This window comes from Drosophila nasuta, chromosome 3 (assembly GCF_023558535.2).
Source record: "Drosophila nasuta strain 15112-1781.00 chromosome 3, ASM2355853v1, whole genome shotgun sequence".
Taxonomy (NCBI): domain Eukaryota; kingdom Metazoa; phylum Arthropoda; class Insecta; order Diptera; family Drosophilidae; genus Drosophila; species Drosophila nasuta.
In genome coordinates this window covers 51165453-51185876 of record NC_083457.1, presented here as the reverse complement: position 1 = coordinate 51185876, position 20424 = coordinate 51165453, and the positions used below count along the sequence as shown (strand labels likewise).

Sequence of the window (20424 nt, the reverse complement as noted above, 5' to 3'; positions counted from 1 at the left end):
GAAATACGCGTATTCGCAAGAGCTTCTCAAAGTGTCAAGTGGCTTTGGCAATACAAGAAAAGTACCTGGAATTGGCCTCTGAGTGTTCCATCTTGTATCTAGGCCTGTTTCTAACCTGCTCTCTTCCTCCCCCTTTTCTCCTCTCTCTCTTCATTATTTGTTTATGAATGTACTTAGCAGTTTTTGCGACCCACAAAAAAAAGAAACCCCCCTCATGCCCTTTTTCAACAATATTTTTCAATTGTTTAAAATTCTGTGCATAATTTTCGGTGTGCGTGAGTATGATAATTTTTTTTTCAGTTTTGTTTTATTGTTGTTGTGACTCTTTTGTGAATTTCCACTAAGCGCCAAGTGGCTTTTTTTGGCGTTACATTTTAAATTAAGTGTTTATTTAAGGCTGGGCCCCGTACAATGCGGCGTATACGTGTTTGTTTTTTGGTTTTTTGATGCTTTGTTGACTTTAAGAACTCATTTACTTACTTATTGTTGATTTTAGTTGGAGTTGGCATCTGTAGCTTTGAAGCGGTAACTGCAAAAACAATAAAGGGTACAGAACAATTAAAGATGATTGCCAAAAAATCTGTGAACATAAATCTAATGTTATGATTAATATTACAAAAATGTGTGGAAGTAATTTCACAATATTTGAACACATTCTAGAGCTATTATGTTAAGTGGGACAACTGATAGTTGGATTGTGATTCACTATTTAATGGATGGGTGAGTTTTGGGTAAGAACAAACCTAACTCCCATAACGGACAACGGAAACTCCTAGGTCAAGATAATTTTATATCCGGGTTCTGTGTAAAGTATTTCATTATGATCCAATGATTTAACTATCAACATGCATACTGCTATTTCAAAGTTCACAGCTCTACAATGCAAACGGTAAGAGCTGGAAAGCTGAAATTTTGACAGGACATAGTTTTAAAACTTTTAATAAGAATGCGGTGTTTAAATTCTTTCTTTAACCGCGCATTAAAGTTTGCTTTGAAAGTGACAGAACAAAAAATAAACATTTCTTTACTCTGTATGCTCTCTAAACACATGATGATTGCATGTATCCCAGTCATATAGCTGGTAATCTTAATTAACTGAGCGCCCCACAGAGCAACGCAATTGCTAGTTGTAATTTACATGCGAAATTCTTGTCATAAACAACAAAGACAACAACAACCAGAATGGCTGTAATAATAATAATAATAATAACAACAAGAAGAACAAGGGACGCAAAAGCATTGCAGACTGCACGTTTAGTTGGCCCATAACAATTACAGCAAAAGCGATTAACAACTATAAAACAACGACAACCAGAACGAAAGCAACAACAACAACATCAACAATTGTGAATACAAGTGAAGCTGATCAGCAAAAATAAAAATAAAAAACAAGTTCGTCGCCGCATTGCGTGTGAAAACAATTTATGAACGAGCATTTAAACAATATTTTTGTTGTTGCTTTGCTTTTATTGCAATAAAAAACGCATTACAACAAGGGGGCAAAGTGTACAATGAATGCAAATGCTGTCTACAACATGCACAACAACAACAAGAACAACAACATCAACAAACCGCAGCAACAACAAGCGCAGCGACAGCAACTAAAATCGATGTGAACGGGCAGCGACAATGGCTGCACGCCAGCAACAACAACAACTACTACAAGCAAGAACAACAACAACAGCAATTCGACTGCATGAAAATAAAAGATAAATGAGCGCAACTGTCTGACACTCCGTTTTGGTCTCTCTGCTCAGTATGTGTGCTTATGCTAGTGTGTGTGTTTGTGTGTGTGTAATAAAAGCAAGAGCTCAAGTAGGATTGCATTGAGATAGGTCAGTCACACACAAAAACACAGATACACATCGTCACACACATACACTCATGCGCAAATGCATACACACATACACACAAATGCAACGCTGCACTCGCACTGCTGCCAAAGCTCAATATGCAGTTACAGCTGCAGCGCTGTCTCTCTCTCTCTTTCTCTTTCGCTCAGGCGTCGACGTCAACGCCAACGTCAGCGCCAGCGGCGACGTCAACTGCTCTAATTACTCTGCTCGTAAATCGTTGCTTCGGGTGCTGGAGGGGGGGTGGCAAATCAGCCTCCCCAGCAACAATAACAAGAACAAGCAAACAACAACGGTCGAAGCATCGTTGCATCAACAATAACAATAACACCAACAACAACAACTACTACTAGCAGCATTAAAACAAGTTTTTGAGTTAATCTCAGTCTCAGTTTCAGTTTCTGCTGCGGTTCTTGTCGTTGTTGTAAAAACTTACACAATCGCCACGCACACACACATACGCACGCACGGACGCACACAAGCATCTGCTCAACAACGATTCACTTTTCTTTGTGCAATTTCAATAATTTTATGCCAGCACAAGAGAGAACACCAAAGCAAGAGAGGGAGAGCGAGAGAGCCAGCGTCGTAGAGAGCAAGCCAAGAGAGCGTGAGCATAACAAATAAAAAAAGCTCTATTGCAGTCGCTGCGGCTGAGAGAGCGCAGCGCAGTGGACAACTTGCACTTTCTGCTGCACTTTTCGATTTTACATATCAAACGCAAATAGTAGTAGATTTGCAGCTAAATAAAGCTGCTTTTATATGCGTAATAAATACTAAATATACTAGATGTATGTGCGTGAAATTGCTGACAGTAATCAGGCCACTTTAATTCATAAATAGTATTTTACTGGCCACTACAAATAGTGTTGCTTATCTACTATGATATGTTTGTATTTAGTAGTAGACCGAAGACCTACGACAACACAATAAATAGTGCACCATAAACTTAACAGTTAACAGCCAACCCCTACAGAGATAAAGAGAGCTTTTTGCGATGTAGGGTGAGAGAGAGAGGGGGACTGCTCTCATGTTACACTATAGACAACACAAAGAATGTTGCGCAATTGACAAAAAAGAAAAAGAAGAAAACAGCCATAAAAATACCAGACAAGTGTCTAGTGTCTAGACAACGACAGCGTAGGGGAGGAGAAAATTGACTATTTGCGATGCGTCATGCGATGCAGTCCATCATGATGGCTAATGATCATTATGCCGCATTTTGCCATTTGCTTTTATTGTGACATAATTAGTGAAAGTGAAATTGATCAGCAAACTGCAGAAGCAGCGGCAGCGGCAGCAGCTGCACACAGCATTTGGTATTTTTAGACGCCTGCAGCGACGCGTCGCAGTCAATAGACAAAAAAGCAGCGCAGCGCAGCATGACGTCGACGTCGACAGCGATGCGCTGAGAGAGTGCAGTTGGGCAGAGCGGAGCGCAGTGCCGTTAAATGTGAAATGAAAACGAAATTAAAATTCAAAATGAAAATGAAAATATTGCAAAACTTAAACACGCACATGGACAGCAGCTGTTGTGTGTGTGCGTGTGTGTGTGGGTGGGAAAAGTGCATTGACTTGACGAGCCTACCTTGTGTTTGTATGTGAGCTGTGTGTGTGTGAGAGAGACAATTGACCAACCCACATTTGACTTTGCATTTAAAAACGTTTTTTTGTTCTTTTATTATTATTGCGAAAATTTAATTTGTAGTGTTTCGAGCACGCTACAAAAATAAGTAGGATTGAATAGTATTTTTTCAAAGAATTCTAGTTTTTTGTTATGTGCCAATAAATTACAATGTAGTATATTATTATTATATTGTAAATTAGCTGAAATGAATACAATGTTTAGAATGTTACACTACAACAATGTGGCGTAATTTTTTTTTTTAATAGTTTTTTATTCACCTAGCGAATATTTACATATATTATTACATTAGCTTTACTATTTATTTATGAATGACAATTTGGTATTTTTTTTATAATACATTGTTCCATTTATTTATATTTATTCTTTAATTATTTATTAATAAATAAAAATGGTTTGCTTATTCTGAACGGGGAATAACATTGTTTATAAATAACATTATTTTTTATTTTTGCAATTGTTTTGTACATCTTCGAATGTTATTTTACAATAAATTTAAATTTCTACAGTAACTGAATTTCGAATTCTGCAAATTTGGTGTATTTTTCTAAGCAAATACAATTTTTATATTATTATATGGCTGCAGCGTTGCAGTTACAATTTAATGGCCGACAGCCGCGCCCCGCCTTAGCATATAAATCACACGGCGTATGCGCAATGTCCACAATACGTAGACGCAGCGTTTGCATTGCGCCTCGCTGTCTCGCTGGCACAATTAATGGGCATAAATAATAGTAAGTGAGTGATCAAAAAGTAAAACGCTTTCATGCATTTTACGAGTAGTGATCGAATGCAGTTTACTGCACTTTGGCGCTGCACGCGCAAAACATTTTCGCCTCGCTTGATTTGCCTCTTTTGTGTTGCTAATTTGCGGCCGCATTCATAGTTGTATTTTGTGTGCAACAATGTAACGAAAATTGTTGCAAATTGTCAAGAAGAACGCAAGGAGGCGAAACTAGTTTAGTAGGAATTACGTTACGTGGCAGTCGTCAATTGAATAAGTGCTTCAAGATGGGGCGAAATGTGTGTTAAATTGATTGAGCGTCAGTTCAGTTGTTTACGAGCCAAACAAATGCCATAAATTAATGCAAGCACACATACACACTCACAGCAAAAGAGTAAAGACAAGTCTACTTAAAATTGCATTTCGTATAATTTTCACAAAAATATAAAAAAAAATCAAGCAAGACAAACTGCAGCGAGGAGGAGGGCAACGGAGATGGAAACGCAGACATGAAAAGCGAAAACTGGGTCAACCTGATGCAGCTGCCTACGCAGCTAAAGCAGCAAGCTGAGAGAGCAGAGAGTCGTTGTCGTTGTCTATCCGGCCGCAGACGCTACAAATATGTAACTCAAGCGAGAGAGAGATATGCAAGCCAAATTGTATCTGTATCTGCGCCAAATAAAATATCCCAAAAATAAAAATAAACCAATGCGAGCTGTTGAATGCTGCCAAATACCCTCGACATCCGGTTCGCTTACTTTCAAATTGTCTTTTTACAGGGTATACAAAAAGATAACAACGAAAAAAAGGCATAAAAATATTATAAATCATTGGAAAAGTAAAAACAGCAGCAGCACGACGCCAACAATTTATGTATCTCTTGGATTTCACCCACGCCGCCGCCAATTCAACAACAGCAACTGCAACAACAACAACAACAACAACGTGGGTCAAGTTGCAACTTGTTTTTGGCTGGTTTTTCGTGTGCAATGCATTCGCCATTGCGTTTTGCTAATCGCATTCACCTTCTTATCAGCAGCAGCAACAGCAACAGAGGCAACAACAGAGCAACAGCTAAAGCATTGCAGACACGCGACAGCAACAGCAAACGGCAACAACATTGTTTGCAACTGCGCACCGTGATAACAATAAATAACGACAATAGCTCGTTGTTTTCGTTTTTTTGTTGGTGATGATCATTGCATTTGCTCCACTGTGCATGCGGCCTACAATGTCTACAAGTCGTGATTCCAATTCCGCCTGCACACACACGTTCACTTTCAAAATCAGTGAAATGTAACCGACAAACAGCAAAAGAAGAAGAAGAAGCAGAAGACGACAACGAAGTGAATTGATGTTGCATTGTTGTTGTTGTTGTTGTTGCTGTTCTCACTGTTGTTTGCTGCTTTAGTTATTCACATTATTCATTTGGCTTACAAATAGAGGTTAATTTATTGTGACTTGATCAAAATGAGTCGCACATAAAGTACTGCAAAGAGAAATGCCAACGAATTTGGGAAAGGAAAAAAAACCCACTAAATTATAATAATTTGCTCTTGATTGTTTTGCACGATAACAGTGGGCAGCTATCGATAACGCGTACAGCGCTTGTTGAAGCTTATAGCCTCTTTCCACCTCACTCAGTTTTTCTACGTTTTTTAAAGTCCCGTTTCGGGGTTTCCATCTGCACGAACCGAGAAATATGGGCAACGGTAAAATTCTCAATATGGCCGCTCTGAAATGTCAGCTGTTCAAATGTAAACACGAGTTGGCGAACAATTCAAAAAACAGCACGCGCATTTTAAAATGGAAAATTTTATTAAATTGCAGGATTTTTATGAGGATTTTGACGAAGTGGAGGGAAAATTAGCGGAGTATAGAGTATAGGCCATTACCAATAGTAAAGAAATCGCCATCAGTTTGGGGCTATGTACATAAGTAGATTTGCTGGCAGCAATGTAATATTTACATAAATACATTTACTTTTTAGCAACAGCATGGGTGTTTTTGGGAGCGCGATGTTCCTGGAAACAACGAATCATTTTTTGAAGATAATTTTCGAATTAATAGGGAGGAGTTTGGCACCCTTGTGGAGCCTTTGTGGATTGGCCAAAAAAGGCACTACATATATCCTCCCATAACTCGAACAACATAGCCTCGTGGATGCCACTCCACGATATTGACGGCTTTCGAGTTTTTTGGCTCATCTAAAATATACAAAATTTGCTTTAAAAAGCAAAATAAAATTTTAATTTTTCTATTTTCATACCTTGGCGCACTTTAATGTCAGCTGTTTTCTTAGTGGTGAGCTCTTTTTCGTTGTCATATCGATCAAAATATCGATAATTACCCAAAAAGTGCGTTCGCTATTTCTACGTAGCTCGCGAACGTAGAAAAACCGACGTTTTTTTCTTATGGGTTTTTACATGGGGCGAACGTAACATTCGGCCTGAACGGGAAAAAAAACCAAAGAAAACCAAAGAAAACCGTGCGGTGGAAAGAGGCTATTATTCTAAGCTCAGCTGTTATCGATAATACTTATATTACAGCGTTGCCAACTTAGCGTAGTTGGAACTTTGAACTAGGCTTCGCAGAGTGTGGCCAGATCAGCATTTACTTTGTATTTGTGAGTTTATCGACTTTGGCCCTACCACAATGCAAACGACAGCGCAAGTCTCAATGTCAAGTTGCGGGCATGTTATTGAACCAATAACACAGAGCCTTCATTCATATGATATGATACAGAAATACATATGGATGTATGTCTGCAATTGTAAGCAGAAGATGCTGCTGGCCGGAGATAAAACAGCAAGCAGCGGCCTTCATTGTTGATCTGACATTGAAGAGATATTCCATATAGAATGACTGCGATGTGCATTGACATAATTCATGAATGCGTATGCAAACGATGTGGCAGCAAGGCTTTGGCTTGCCAATTAACGTCAAATGCCAAATAAGTGCAGTGTCTGCGCTTCGATGACGCGCCTCTAGCTTCAACATTCCACGCAAGTGACGCTGACCATAAAGAGATCGACGCGTCGATCGGATGCTGCGTGTTGCAACAAACGGCAACTGCACTTGACTTACTTGCTACCACTGTGTGAGTGTGTATTTGTGTGTGTGTCTCTTTCTTTGTCTATCGCACTGCAGCTGTAGTTGGCAACTGCTGCCATCTGCGCAATGCATTTCACTTTCATTATGATGCAGTCGCTTTTTGCCACTAAAAATGGCAACGAGCGTTGGCAATGCCAAATGTGCGGTTTTTCCAAGCCGAAAATGAAAACCAGTTAACGGCATACGGATTTTCCCATTTGCTCATGAGCTCCCTCCCCCTCCCCATGCCACTGCTTGCGAGCACTTCCCAACACTGGCTCTCGCTCTGGCGGCTCTCGCTCTATGTCTGATTGGCATCAGCTGACAGCTCAGGCAGCTGCTCACCTGGCGGGTTGTGTAGGAGGCGCCTCTTTTGTCTTTTCATTGTGTTTCGTTAGTTGTTTTTACTTTCTTCTAATAGATCGTTAGCTTTGCTTTTGCCGTAGCCGTTGTTGTTGTTGTTTTGTTGTTGCTGTTGCTGCTGCAATTGATTGCTTATTGTTAAATGAAAATGGAAAGTCATTTTCTATGCAGCTGACGATGCCTATTTTTCCCTATCCCCCTCCAACTCTGACTCTCCCTTTACACACCTTCATGTGTTCGGTGCGCTTTCCCAAAATGATGAACGGAATTTGAACGGGGGGCAGGGTCAAGAAGCATTTAATTCATTTCATTTCGTTAAGGGAAATTCTTGAATGGACTTCGCTATAGTTTTTTTCTGCTTTTATTGATTTGCCAGCTGAACAAACGGAAAGCGAAAGTAATTACAGTTAGTCATGCAATCAAATGCTTCTGCTTCTGCTTCCCCCACCTCCCTCATGCGCTCCCTTGAGTCCAACACATGTGAGTGGCGAGTAGAGATAAGTTGCCATTGAGCAAAGCAACAGAGTTCTTGCTGTGCACTAAACGAAACAGGCGATAAAAAGCGAATGCATAAAATGCAACCCCAAACTGCACGCCGCGCCATTATGACTTTCTCACAGTGTAAGCCCCTTCGCTCTCTGCCTCTCTCTCCCTCCCTCTCACTCGCACTCCCAGCAAACGCCCGCACGCAACAGAATCAATTTTTTATTGGTTACACAACGTCAACAACACAGCGCCAGTTGCAGAGTGCATTGAACCCAACGACTCATGACTTTTAGTACTTCTTCGGACGCGACACTTGTGGCAAGGTATATGCACTTTTTCATTCATCATATTGCATTGTGAATTATTGAGTGGAGCCACAAATAGCATAAGTACTTTTGCACAGTAAACCAATTACTTAGTGGCCGCCATTTTAAGTATTTTAATTGGCAGTGCTGCCAGATCGTTGTAAAAACTGCAACAGTTGGTATTTAAATACGTTTTATTTTATTCTTTAATTTAATTACATATTCATTTATTTTAGTATTTAAGTTCTATTGCAAAATAATTTACAGAAGTCTAACGAAAAATTGTAAGTAAAAGAGCATTCACCATTCAATGTTCCCACAAAAATATTTCAACGCTTCTTTTCTATTTGTTTTCTCCTTTTTTGTGTGTGTTTTGTTGTCTTGCTTTTGTTGCTGTTGGCAACTACTCTAAGTAAACGCCACTGCATTTTATTGATTTACAAATGCAGATGCTTTCTGTATCCACTTTTATAGTTGTCAACTTTGGGCAATTAAATAACAATATTTTTAAATAGTTTATTGTTTTTCTTAGTAACACTTTTATTGTTTGTGAATCATTGTGAATATGTTAATACTATCGGTTCTTTAGAAACGCCATCTTCCCTGAATTCCGCCACCGAAATTGTTACGGTTGTGGTCAAAGTTACGCTGAGCATTCGCATAGGCGTCAATGCTGCCACGCCCATCTCGACTGGTATAAAGATTGTGATTATACTGCACGCCCGCTTGACGTCCTGTCTGATGATCCTTGCTACCCGAGATGACAACAGAACCATGCTGAGGAGAACGCTCCCGACGAATAAGCAGCTCCGAATCCAAACTTGCAGCTGCGGCAGCGGCAATCAGGCAGCAAACCAAAAGGAACACAAAGTGGCACTTGTTGGAGAACATCTTGAGTGTTTAATTAGCGAATATTAACTGTGTTCGACTTGGACACGAGAACGCGTTTTTATAGCGCATCACAGCTCATTGGGATTCACTTGTTGTGCCTGCGTATCTCTAGGGAGCTTGACCTAAACTCGGTGATTTTTCCAAAGCTTGTGAATCCCCAGCTTATCAGCAAAAGCGGGCGTAAATAAAGCCACCTACTTATATATTTTTGATGTATTTATTTGATTTTCTATTTTATTGTATTACATTTTTATATATTTTTATTTTTTTAATTTTTCGTTTTATTATGCTTTGACTGACTATCTGATATATTTTATACTCGACGGTATATTTTGAATGTAGTACTACATTAATATACAAAATATAGCCTTAAAAGCATTTCAGTATTCGGTATATTTTATACTCTACGGTATATTTCGTATATAGTATAATATATAAATATCTATAAATATACCAAATATGCATTTCAGTATTTTTGAAGTATATTAAATTCGTATATTTAAAGAATAATTTGGGTAGCAGGTATCTCACAGTCGAGCACTCTTGACTGTAGCTTTCTTGTTTATTTTGACTTATAAGCAAGGCTTCCACATTGCCTCAACTTCAACTCGCACGTCGATTTCTCCCACAATTTCGATATGTTATTGTCATATTCCGACCTCTTGACCTGATTCCCCAATGAAATCCATTCATTATCGTTTATAAGCACTGTTTTTTTTTTGTTCGTCGACAATGCCGGGAAGCGGCAATTGCCATAACTTTTCTTTTCTAAAGCGACGACGGCCTACGCAACAATTCTTGAAGATAACAACTCACGCACCGGACGAAAAACGAAAATTAAATAGAAATAAAACAAAACCTAATAAAACTAAGAATCATAAAAGAACAAAAAAAAAACAACGAATTTAGTTCAACCGAGTTCATTGACACAGAAAAAGAAATCAAAATATTGTAGAACGTTTTTTATATTTTTTTTTTACTTATAGGCGCCCACAATCTCAATGCGTATAAGTATCTTACGCTTTGCTCCCCTTTTTCCCACATTTTCCCTCAAGCACACGCACAATTTAGATACCCTGTAATCTAGGAAAATCTCAATAGAAAGAGTATTATAAATAATAAAAGATTAGATTTGAAAATACTTATTTCTTGATTTGAAATAATCGCATGATAAGCAACTGGTATTGCCTTAACTTCGAAGTGTAGCTCTACAGGGTATGTACTAGTCAAGCAATGGTAAACAAGCACATTTTACTTGTCTTAATACACAAATTTTCTATCATAATTTAGTCATAGTGTTTGAGTTGATTTGCTTAGTTCGAACTTATCGTTGTTGATAGGAAGAACGTCATCGATCGTATAGCTAGAGAGATATCAGCTGAATGAGGTATATAAACTAAGTGTACTAAGTACAATCGGAGAATGCAGAAATTTTTAGTTGATAGTCCCAACGACAATTGGCAATCGCGCTTGCCATGAACTTGAATTTTGATTTTGTGAAAGTAAATAGAATGTGAAACGAAATTCTCGTCGTCGTATGAACGAGAACTGATTTCTAATCAGCTTTTTTTTTGTGGTGTGTGATATTTGTTGCTTTTCGATTTTTGGGATTTTTAGGGTTTTCTTCTTCGGTTCAAGTGCTGTAATTAGATGTGCGTAGAGTCTTTTTGTGGATTTTTGTCGGCTTCTGCGGCGGCAACCGCTTCATCGATTTGAATGCGAAAGTCTTTGGAGTGTGTGTCTGGCTTTTGTGTGTCCATAGATCATTTGCGGGTGAAAGTTTTTTTTCGACTCGCTCGAAAATTGTACACACACAGAGACGTAGCGAGAGAGAGAGAGAGAGAGATGCAAGTGTGTGTGTGTGTAGGTTTCATTTACTTTTATTATTCGAGCTCTGGAGCAGCTTATCTATTGAATATCAAGTTATGCATTTGAATTTCATTTTGTCACCTGCGGCTATTTATCTTCTCGCTGCGTATGCTTTTGTTTTATGGGGGCCCACAGGGCGTATACTCACTATACACTCTAACACTCTATACTTTGTGCCACACAATAACCTCTGCGCTTCAAGAGCAGCAGACCCTCGAGGTATTTTGAATTTGTGTCTTTTTTTTGTGTGAAATAGAAAACCGAAAGCATTGAAAAACACACACGACACGTGTTGCCAACTTGCCGAGTCATAATTGAATTTTTATAAGCCCGACGACGCTGAGCCACCTTTTTTTCTTTTTTTTTTTGTCTATAGTCCAAGTTCAATATAAACACTTCACACACACACTCGGACACCAATATCTGCACATTCATTGACGCGCAATGAATGAAAGGTAGCATATTAGATACTCTCGCAGGTATCTAGATACATTTGTATCTGTGTGCGATATATAAAGTCATCGATGTCGTAGCAAAATGCGTGGCGTACGCACGCTTTCGAAATAAATTATACGAGTATACGCTACGTCGTCGCTTAAGTGTTCAAGTATCTCAAAAGTATTTTCGTCTGTCGTCTCTCCGCTCTGAAGATTTATTTGCCGAAAAATATGACGACAAAAAAAAAGAAAAAGATTAATAAAATGGCTTTTTTGCGCTTAAAAGTCGCGAATAAAGCAACTGCCACGCCTCGTTCTCTGCCCCTGGTTTCCTAATCTGTCTGTTTTTTCTCTGTCTCTCTCTCTTTCTTTCTCTTTCAAGCTCTCTCTCTTTAGTGTCTCGCTCTTGCTCTGTCCGTCTGCCATATTCTTTATATATATACTTTGCTCTTTTCCGTCTGGCTTTATTATTTGCTTTTTCAAGTTCGTCAAACAAGAAATTGCAAAGAAAATTGAAATTGTCAACGAATAATGAATGCCCTACCAGCTGATTTCTATAATGTATGAACTATAAAATTTGACAAATTTTGCCACAAAAAAAGGTCCCAAGAGCATTATATCATTTTAGTTAAAACTTAATAGTTTTCATGTTAATTTTATTGCACAATTTCTTATGTGGAGGGTATGCAAAAAACCCGCCAAGCCGTTTAAATACATATAAATTAACAAACGACAAATAAAAATGAAAGAAAGAAAGAAGGAAAAAAACGCACGCACAAATAACATTTGTTAGCACTAGGGTTTTGAATAATGTATAGAGCGTAGAAATAGACTATATAGAATAGTATAAGAGGTGGAAAAATAAAGAAACGAGAGCTCGCGAAACCTTCAAGTTTTTGACAAGAGCGAGCAAAGCACTGAAATATTGTGGAGCGAAGGGGGGAGAAGAAGATGGAGCTGAAAGTGGAAGCTGTGATCCATATTGAAATGCCGGCTCGATGTTGTCGATGTTGTTGTTGTTGCTGTGGTTGTCGTTGTAGTTGTTGTTGTTGTTGTTTGTGTTATGGTTGCGTTTAAGTCAAGTTCAAGGACTGTCAATTAAATTGAAATCACTTGCTCAAGAGACGCGACGCAACGCAACGCGTAAGCGAGCAAAACAAGCCACAAGTTGCGAGTTGCCAGTGGCAAGTGTGGCAAGTTGGGTGGGGAGGGGGAGGGGGAAAGGGGGCATGGTGGGTGTGGCAAGTTGCTCTTCTTGTGGCTTATTTTGAAATCACTTAAGTATGACACGCAATACACACACACAGACACAGAGAGAGGCACACACACACACACACACACAGACACACGCACACAAAGACACACACACACACACACACTCTAGTGCAGTTGTGTCTGTGTGTAGTTGATTTTTTGCAGCGGATGCTGCGTAGTTACAGCTTCGCAATTGCGTTGATGATACGTCAAGAATAACAAGTAGAAGACGAAGAAGAAGCTGAAGAAGAAGCTGAAGAAGAAGCTGAAGCTGAAGTAGAAGTACTAGATGGGGAAGAAGAAGAAGAAGAAGCAGAAAAGAAGAAGAGAAGCAAGTCAAGTGTCAAGTCCAGACATCGAAAGACAGAAAAACAGACGAAGCTGTCAAGAGAACTTCTTGCACTAAAGCCACAATGATTAATTATTGCTACAGTAAAGTTATATAACTATAAATAAAATTTGAATTCATATTAATAATAGATTATAGTTCATAATCAAATAGTAGAGGAGGCATAAAAGAAATTCAGCAAGAAGAATGGCAATTAAAAGAGTGTTAACAGCGACTTTAATGCTATAAATAGAAAGGAGAATAAAAATAGAATACTTAAATCATATTTAAAGAGATGCTGAGTCAATGAATTATTTTATTGTAATTAATAATTTATTATAAAACTTCTTCAATAAATTTCTTCAGCTGAGACTTTTAAAATGAACTTTGACAAACTTCTTTAAAAAAGAGATTTTGAATATTTAAATAATACTCAAAGTCACGCTGACTCAAAGAATTTTAAATTTTATTATTATCGGCGATCTATAGTTTCTTAAATTGAAACTTTTAAACAAAATCTTAACAAACAAAGAATGATGACTCAATAAGAAATTTACAATAAGATTAATATAAATTTTAAGTCTTGAAACACTTTTTAAAAAGAGTGAAGCTATGAATAGAATTAGAATATAAAAAGATTATTTAAATGATACTCAAAGAGAAGCTGACAAAGAGTTTTAGAAAATTATATTAATAGGTAAGTATATCAAAAATCTATAGCTTCTTTAATATAGTTCATAATCTAAAAAAATTCTTTATACGCTTTTTAAATAGAGTCAAGCTATGAATATAATTGAGAATAAAAATATATGATTTAAACAATATTTAAACTGAGACTATAATAATTGAAACAAAAAACAAAAAGAAAATAGAATGCTTAAATGACATTTTAGAAATTTATAATAATAATATAATTCTTAAGCTGAGAAAACTCCTAAAAACCTTTTTAAACAGCCTCTTTGACACTATAAATAGAATTGATTATAAAAATAGAATGTTTAAATAAAATTTTAGAAATTTGTTCAATTTAATTCCTGAGTTCAGACAGAAGAATTCTCAAGAAAGAATCTTCACAAAGCCTTCGTTTAACGTGTGCCGAAGTCGCGACTCGCGACTCTAATCCCAAATAATGACAAATAATTTTCCCATTTTGGGCTTTTGTTAATTCTATTCACACCCAGAGAAAAAATGTGTTGAGCTTGAAGCTTTGTAGCTATATCTAAGCCATACGAAAACGATTAAAAATCAATTGGAACCGTGTTTTTAGGCCAACTTTCAGTTTTCAAATTGAAACGAGGTTTTCGCATATAATATATACACGGATTTACGATTTACAGATGCGATAAAATTTGGTCATAGCCAGCGGCTTTTGATACGCTTTAAATAAATGCATAATTAATGCGGCATTTTGTTTCTGTCTCTCTCTCTCTGTCTCTCTCTCTCTTAGTGTTCTCTTTGTTGTTGTACTGAAATTAGCATAATAACACGATGCCATGCACAAAATTTAGTTTGTTTGGATTTTATTTCTCTCTCCAGATGCCATTGGCAACAGTTTTAAGTTACAGAAAAACACACAAACGAATAATCTTCACGTGCTCGAAAACTTGACAAAAATGCGAGCATTACTTTTTGGCAAAGATACGTTTAAATTGCTTTTAAAATGAAAAAAATTAAAATAAAATCTATCTTGTGGATACGCGTTTATAATATGTATCTGTATGTTTGGCATATGTCAATCTATCAACAACAGCAAAACAAAGCAAGGAAGCGCCGGAAATTCGCAGCGTTTGTCACGCACAAATATAGCGACAGACAGAGAGAGAGAGAGATACAAGGAAAGAGAAAGAGAGAGGGAGAGCGAAAGAGAGCGAACTGTGGCTAATATTTTGCCGATAAAGCCATTTCGCTGCGTTTTCAAACTCAATTTTAATACTAAATGTTGTTGTTGTTTTTATTGTTGCGTTCTTTTAGGATTTTTGTATGCCAAGAATTTAAATTAGTAGCAAATCTGGTTTTTTGTTTCGGTTTCTGTTTCTGTTTCTGTTTCGGGTTCTGTCTCTGTCTCTGGCTTGATTCTTGTTTTCGTGATTCTTCTTGACTTCGCTGCTCTTTTCTGCGACGTTATTACAGGTGGAATTCTGTTGTTGTTCTTCTTATTGTTGTTGTTATTGTTTCTCTTGCTATTATTATTGTTTTGTTGTTTTCTATCTTGTCTTAGAACGCTTGCCAGCAAAAAATATAACAACATCAAAAGTAAGTAAATAAATACAAATTCCAGTTTGCATGAAAACGAAAAGCTCAAAACTCTGATAGTTCCAGACTGGAAGGCAGCGAACGCGCTCCAGAGAATATTGAGTATACGTAAGAGTCTTTGAGATAAAAGTGTTTACGACTTTTACTCACATGAAATACGAAACTAACAAAATCTTACAAGTGGCAATTCAATGTAAAATGTTTAAAGATATTTAACGAAAATGCATTGAACTTTTCTGTAATACAACGCGTCTTTTAAATCATTTCTTTAAATATTATATATAATTTTATAATATCACTTGCAAAATTTCTTTGTTATTATTCTAATAATGTTACATACTATAGTTCTTATGAATGAACAAATATTATCTGGAGAAAATAAGAAAGGGTTATTCTTATAGCTCTATATTAGAACTTTATTTAAGGCTAAGATTGATGTTTGAAAGCTATTCTGTTTTACGATGAAATATAAAAATTCGTTTTCGTACGAATTCGTTAATTTTTGCAATTATTTAACTACAGAAAATAATTCCAAAATTATTCCTGGCTCTAATTAAAGTGTTAATCAAGAGATATAAGATTCATCTTTACTCAAAATAAAGAAATTTTTTGGTTTATGTTTTTTTGCCTTAAGAAATATTTAATAATCATCAAATGCGAAAAATTAAAAAAAAAAAATTAATTTTAAGAATTTTACATTTTTACATCTTTAAAATAATTTTATTTAAAGATTTCACTTCTATTTTAAAGGATAAAGCATTCTAAATATTTTTAAAAAATTATTTAGAACATTTTATCCTTTTAAAACTTTGTGATATAAAATATAAATGAAATCTTTATATAACAAAATTAATTACAAAAAAAATAATATTTATTTTATCTACATTTTAGACATTGAAATTATCTAAACACATATTTATAAAATTTAAATTTCTGTAAATTATATTAAAAAATTCAAAATTTCAAAATTTTATTATTACTTTTTTATTATGATTTATTTAATTTTTTAAATGTTTCTTTACTGCACTTTGCTTACATAAAGACAAAGAGCCCAAGAATTATTTGCAAGCAACAATTTCAAGTTGCATATTCTACGAAAAGAATATAAAATTGTCATTAAAAACTCAAGTAAAAATGTTTACAATCTTTTTACGTTTTACGTCGCTGTTAAAGTATGAATATATATAAATTGTATCTCTTTGTATGCAATTGAATTGATTCGGCATTTAAATTTATGATAATGCCCACAATGTGGGTCATATTTACACTGCGAGCCTGTTTTTTTTTTCCAAAACCAACTCGTACAATCTGGCTTTCTTTTATTAACCCTTTTGCCTGTTTGTGTCTTGTGCTTAAAAGTGAAACTCCAAAAAAAATGCAACTGCAAGGTAAACATGGCCTAAACAATTCGTGAGCAAGAAATCTGCAATGCAAACATTTGCGTTAATTAAACGCATGTTTATTGATTTTACTGGCCATTTTTAAATGCTATACTTAAGCATTTATTTATGCGCCTTTTGTTGTTTGTCTGAATTTCGCTTTTGTCTTCTGCATTTGCAAAAGAAACGATCTCTGCGTAAGCATGTGTATCTTTGAGTGCGTCTGCAGCATCTGCATCTGTATCTGTATCTTTATCTTTTTCTGTGCGTATTTACATGTTTTTGTTGTTGTTTCTTCGCCTGCCTGCGCCAGCATGTAATTACACAAAAAACAAAACAACAACAAAAAGAAGCGGAAAAATTACAGAAAATAAAAAAACGAAAACGGAATGTATTTCATGTTCTGTTGAGTTTCGGATTTTGTGTGTTGTTGTTGTTGTTTTTATACTCTTGTTATTTTTCTTATCATTATATTGGACTGTGCGCTTTCAGCTGTCCAAAAGGGACAGTCGCGCATTTAAGAAATTTCTTAACTCATTACGATTTCACTCAATACGGCGTATAATTTGTTTTTAGGCCGTCGCCATCAGCGATACACACACACAGAAAAAATTACATGTTTCACTTTCTCTGGCGCCTCAATGAGATTCCCCTCCCCGCCTCCTTCTTCTCTAAAGACGCACAGACGAAGAAGAAGATGAAGAGAAGAAAAAAACAAATCCCGAGCATCTGTAAAATACATTGCGGAGGGTTCTATATGAAGTGTATCGAAATATTTGAGATGCCTCAAAAAAACGAAGCCTATCTCTTAATTTACTTTCTACGCAAGAGATTCTTAAAGAAGAACTTGTAAAGAAATTCTTCCATCAAATGTTATTACTTTCAATTACTTTAATAACTTATTAATTCATCTCGATTTCAAGTAATTGTGAAATAACTCAAGTATCTTTATAGTTTCTTTTAATTTAGTGTATTTCTTTATTTACTTCGCCAAAAAGTATCTTTAAAGTAGTTGTAATGCAATTCAAGAATAATTTTAGTGGGCTTCAAATGTTTTTTCTTTAAATATGAATAAATAAAGTATTAATATACTCTAATGTTTAACAAAAAACATTTTTCAAATTACATTTTGAAGCTGCTGCAAAGAAAAATTTTACTAGATTTCAATTGTTGTTTCTCAGATAATTATTAAAAACCATTTTCGAAATAAATTTTTTAAGAAGCTAAGACAAAATGCATAAACACTTTGAGCATTAATAAAACCATTTTTTGAAATATATTTTTGAAGGTACTACCAAAATAATATAAGCATATTTTTAATATACTTTAAGTATATTAAGTGTCAAATTTAATAAACTCTTTTATTAATTGTCAAAAACTCTCAAGATTCTATATCATCATTCAACTGCTTCATTTTAACATTTTCTAGTAACACAACGAAATTTATAGAATGATCAAAAACGATCTATAATTTACGATCGCATGTTTTAAGATCATTCATGCACACAAATCTATTATAAACAAAGCTCTATTAAAATTCTCAAAATTCAATTCTTAAGAGGTACAAATATTTGTATTTTTTTAAAGCCATTTCATTTTAACATCTACTTAAGCAATTAAATTTATAAAGCGATCAAAAATGATCTTAAATTTATGTTCGCATCTTTTAAGTTCGTTCAAAAATGTTCTATATAATAGATAAAGTTCTACTCTCAATATTCAATTCTAAAATGGTATAAATATTTGTATTTTTGAAAACCATTTCATTTGAACATCATCTACTTAAGCAATTAAATTTATCAAGTGATCAAAAATGATCTTAAATTCATATTCGCATCTTTTAAGTTCATTCAAAAGTTTTTTTTTCGTTTTTTTGGCACACAAATCTATTATAAACAAAGCTCTATTAACTCTATAAATTGTTTAAAAGAGAAAAAAGTTCGAAGTCATGCTCATGGCGATCTGTTAAACCAGTTTTAGATAACAATAAGTTTTGCCATATGGTTCGACGCTAATTCGACTACACACGAGTATCGCATTATATACAAGCGTTATATATAGTACGTTATATACATATGTATGTATATATTATTATATTTGTACATTGTTCGAGCTGTACTTACATTTATCAGCCCGTATTTCGATTCTTTCGACTCGCTTTTCATTCAGAACTTTTTTGCGCTACGCAATTTATGCGTGTAATTTATTTAGTTGCCTCGCTTCTTCTTCTTCTCCTTCTATCTCTTTCTCTCTGTGTTTTCTCTGTCTCGCTCTGATGGTTGCTTGATGTGGTTGTTGTTGTTGTTGTTGTGGATGTTGTTGTTTTCGTTTTAATTCACACAATTTAATTTTTTGTTTTGTTGATTATTATTAATTTAATAATTGCACACAAAATGGGAGGGAAAATGAAATGCTGTGGAAGGGGGTGAAAAACAACACGAGAAAAGAGTGAACAACTTTTCTTTCTTCACATCCAAAACTAAATTGCATTCTTCTGCGAGATTTTCAAAACAATTTCTTAATGAATTTTCCACGATTTATATATTCGACGTGTTGTTGTTGTTGTTGTTGTTGTTGTTGAGGCCGAAGCGTATTTTGTATACGATTTTAAAAATAGCACAATTTTGAATTTTCGCTTTAAAAATGTTGTGTTTGTATGGGTGTGTGTGTGTGAGTGTATTTCTGTGGCGCGTCAGTGTTGCACTTGTATCTCGCAGATACACAAAAGAGTATGTTTGTTTTTTATTTTGTTAAATTTAAAAACGAGTCGAATTTGGGTCGCACAGCGAAATAATTACAAATTACAATTACGTTTTTTTTTTTTATGAGCTGTGCGCGATTTATTTATTTAATTCTTTTGTTGTTTATGAAATGGAATACAAATTGTTGTTGTCGTTGTTGTGGTTGTTGTGAAATGGAATTGAATTGGAAAAAAACGCGACGCGTTCGCAGCGCAGCGCGTGCAGTTACAACGACGATGTCTGAGCGGCAAAAACTCGAGAATAAGCAAAGTGCGGCTCAATTTATACGACATCAAGAAGATACACACGAATGCCGACGCCTCTGCCGCGTCGCTGTCGCTGTTGGTGTCGCTGCCGCCATGGTGCTGGTGTATCTTTCAAGATACGATACATACGATCGACAGTCAGCCCAAAACAGTAGATAACAGCGGCGTCGCCGTCGCTGCCCTCAACAGCCAACAACAGCAACAGTGACGCGCACGCAATTAGAACGCTGCCAAAAACAACGACGCGCAGTCGACGCCGGCAGCGCCTAAAAAAAGAGAGCGAGTAAACGACGCCGGCAGCGCAGCGAGAGTGAATTTTTATTTGGCTCTCTCTCTCACTCTCTTCGCTGCCTGAGGGGGTGGCGACGGCGCGCCGTCATCGTCGCTGTTATCGCAGGCGTAGGCACTGTGCGTCGGCGTTTGTGTTTGTGTGTGTGCGTGTGTTGTGTTTTGTATTCATTACAAAATAGTAGTAGACGCATGAGCCGCAAAAAAAAACGTAGTAGTAGTAGGTTTTCGGTACTGTTTCAATATCGT

General features: G+C 36.0%; 2 protein-coding genes across 2 annotated transcripts in view; both read right to left on the bottom strand.

Annotated features, from left to right (window-relative positions):
• LOC132788332 (solute carrier organic anion transporter family member 74D) overlaps window positions 1–19877 on the bottom strand; it is a 37325-nt gene extending 17448 nt beyond the window's left edge. The window contains exons 1-2 of the mRNA XM_060795665.1: window positions 19004–19877; window positions 481–529 (exon numbers count right to left, since the gene is read on the bottom strand). The gene's annotated coding sequence lies outside the window, so the exon portion shown is untranslated. The remainder of the gene's footprint in view (window positions 1–480; window positions 530–19003) is intronic.
• On the bottom strand, window positions 8961–9404 carry LOC132789942 (uncharacterized). Its single transcript, XM_060798291.1, has one exon. The coding sequence runs from the start codon at window positions 9358–9360 to the stop codon at window positions 9055–9057; it is 306 nt and encodes a 101-aa protein (XP_060654274.1). The 5' UTR covers window positions 9361–9404; the 3' UTR covers window positions 8961–9054.
• Window positions 19878–20424: the final 547 nt, after the last annotated feature.

Excerpts from the sequence above, each read along its gene's own strand:
- LOC132789942 (XM_060798291.1), bottom strand. The coding sequence starts at position 9,360 with ATGTTCTCCAACAAGTGCCACTTTGTGTTCCTTTTGGTTTGCTGCCTG.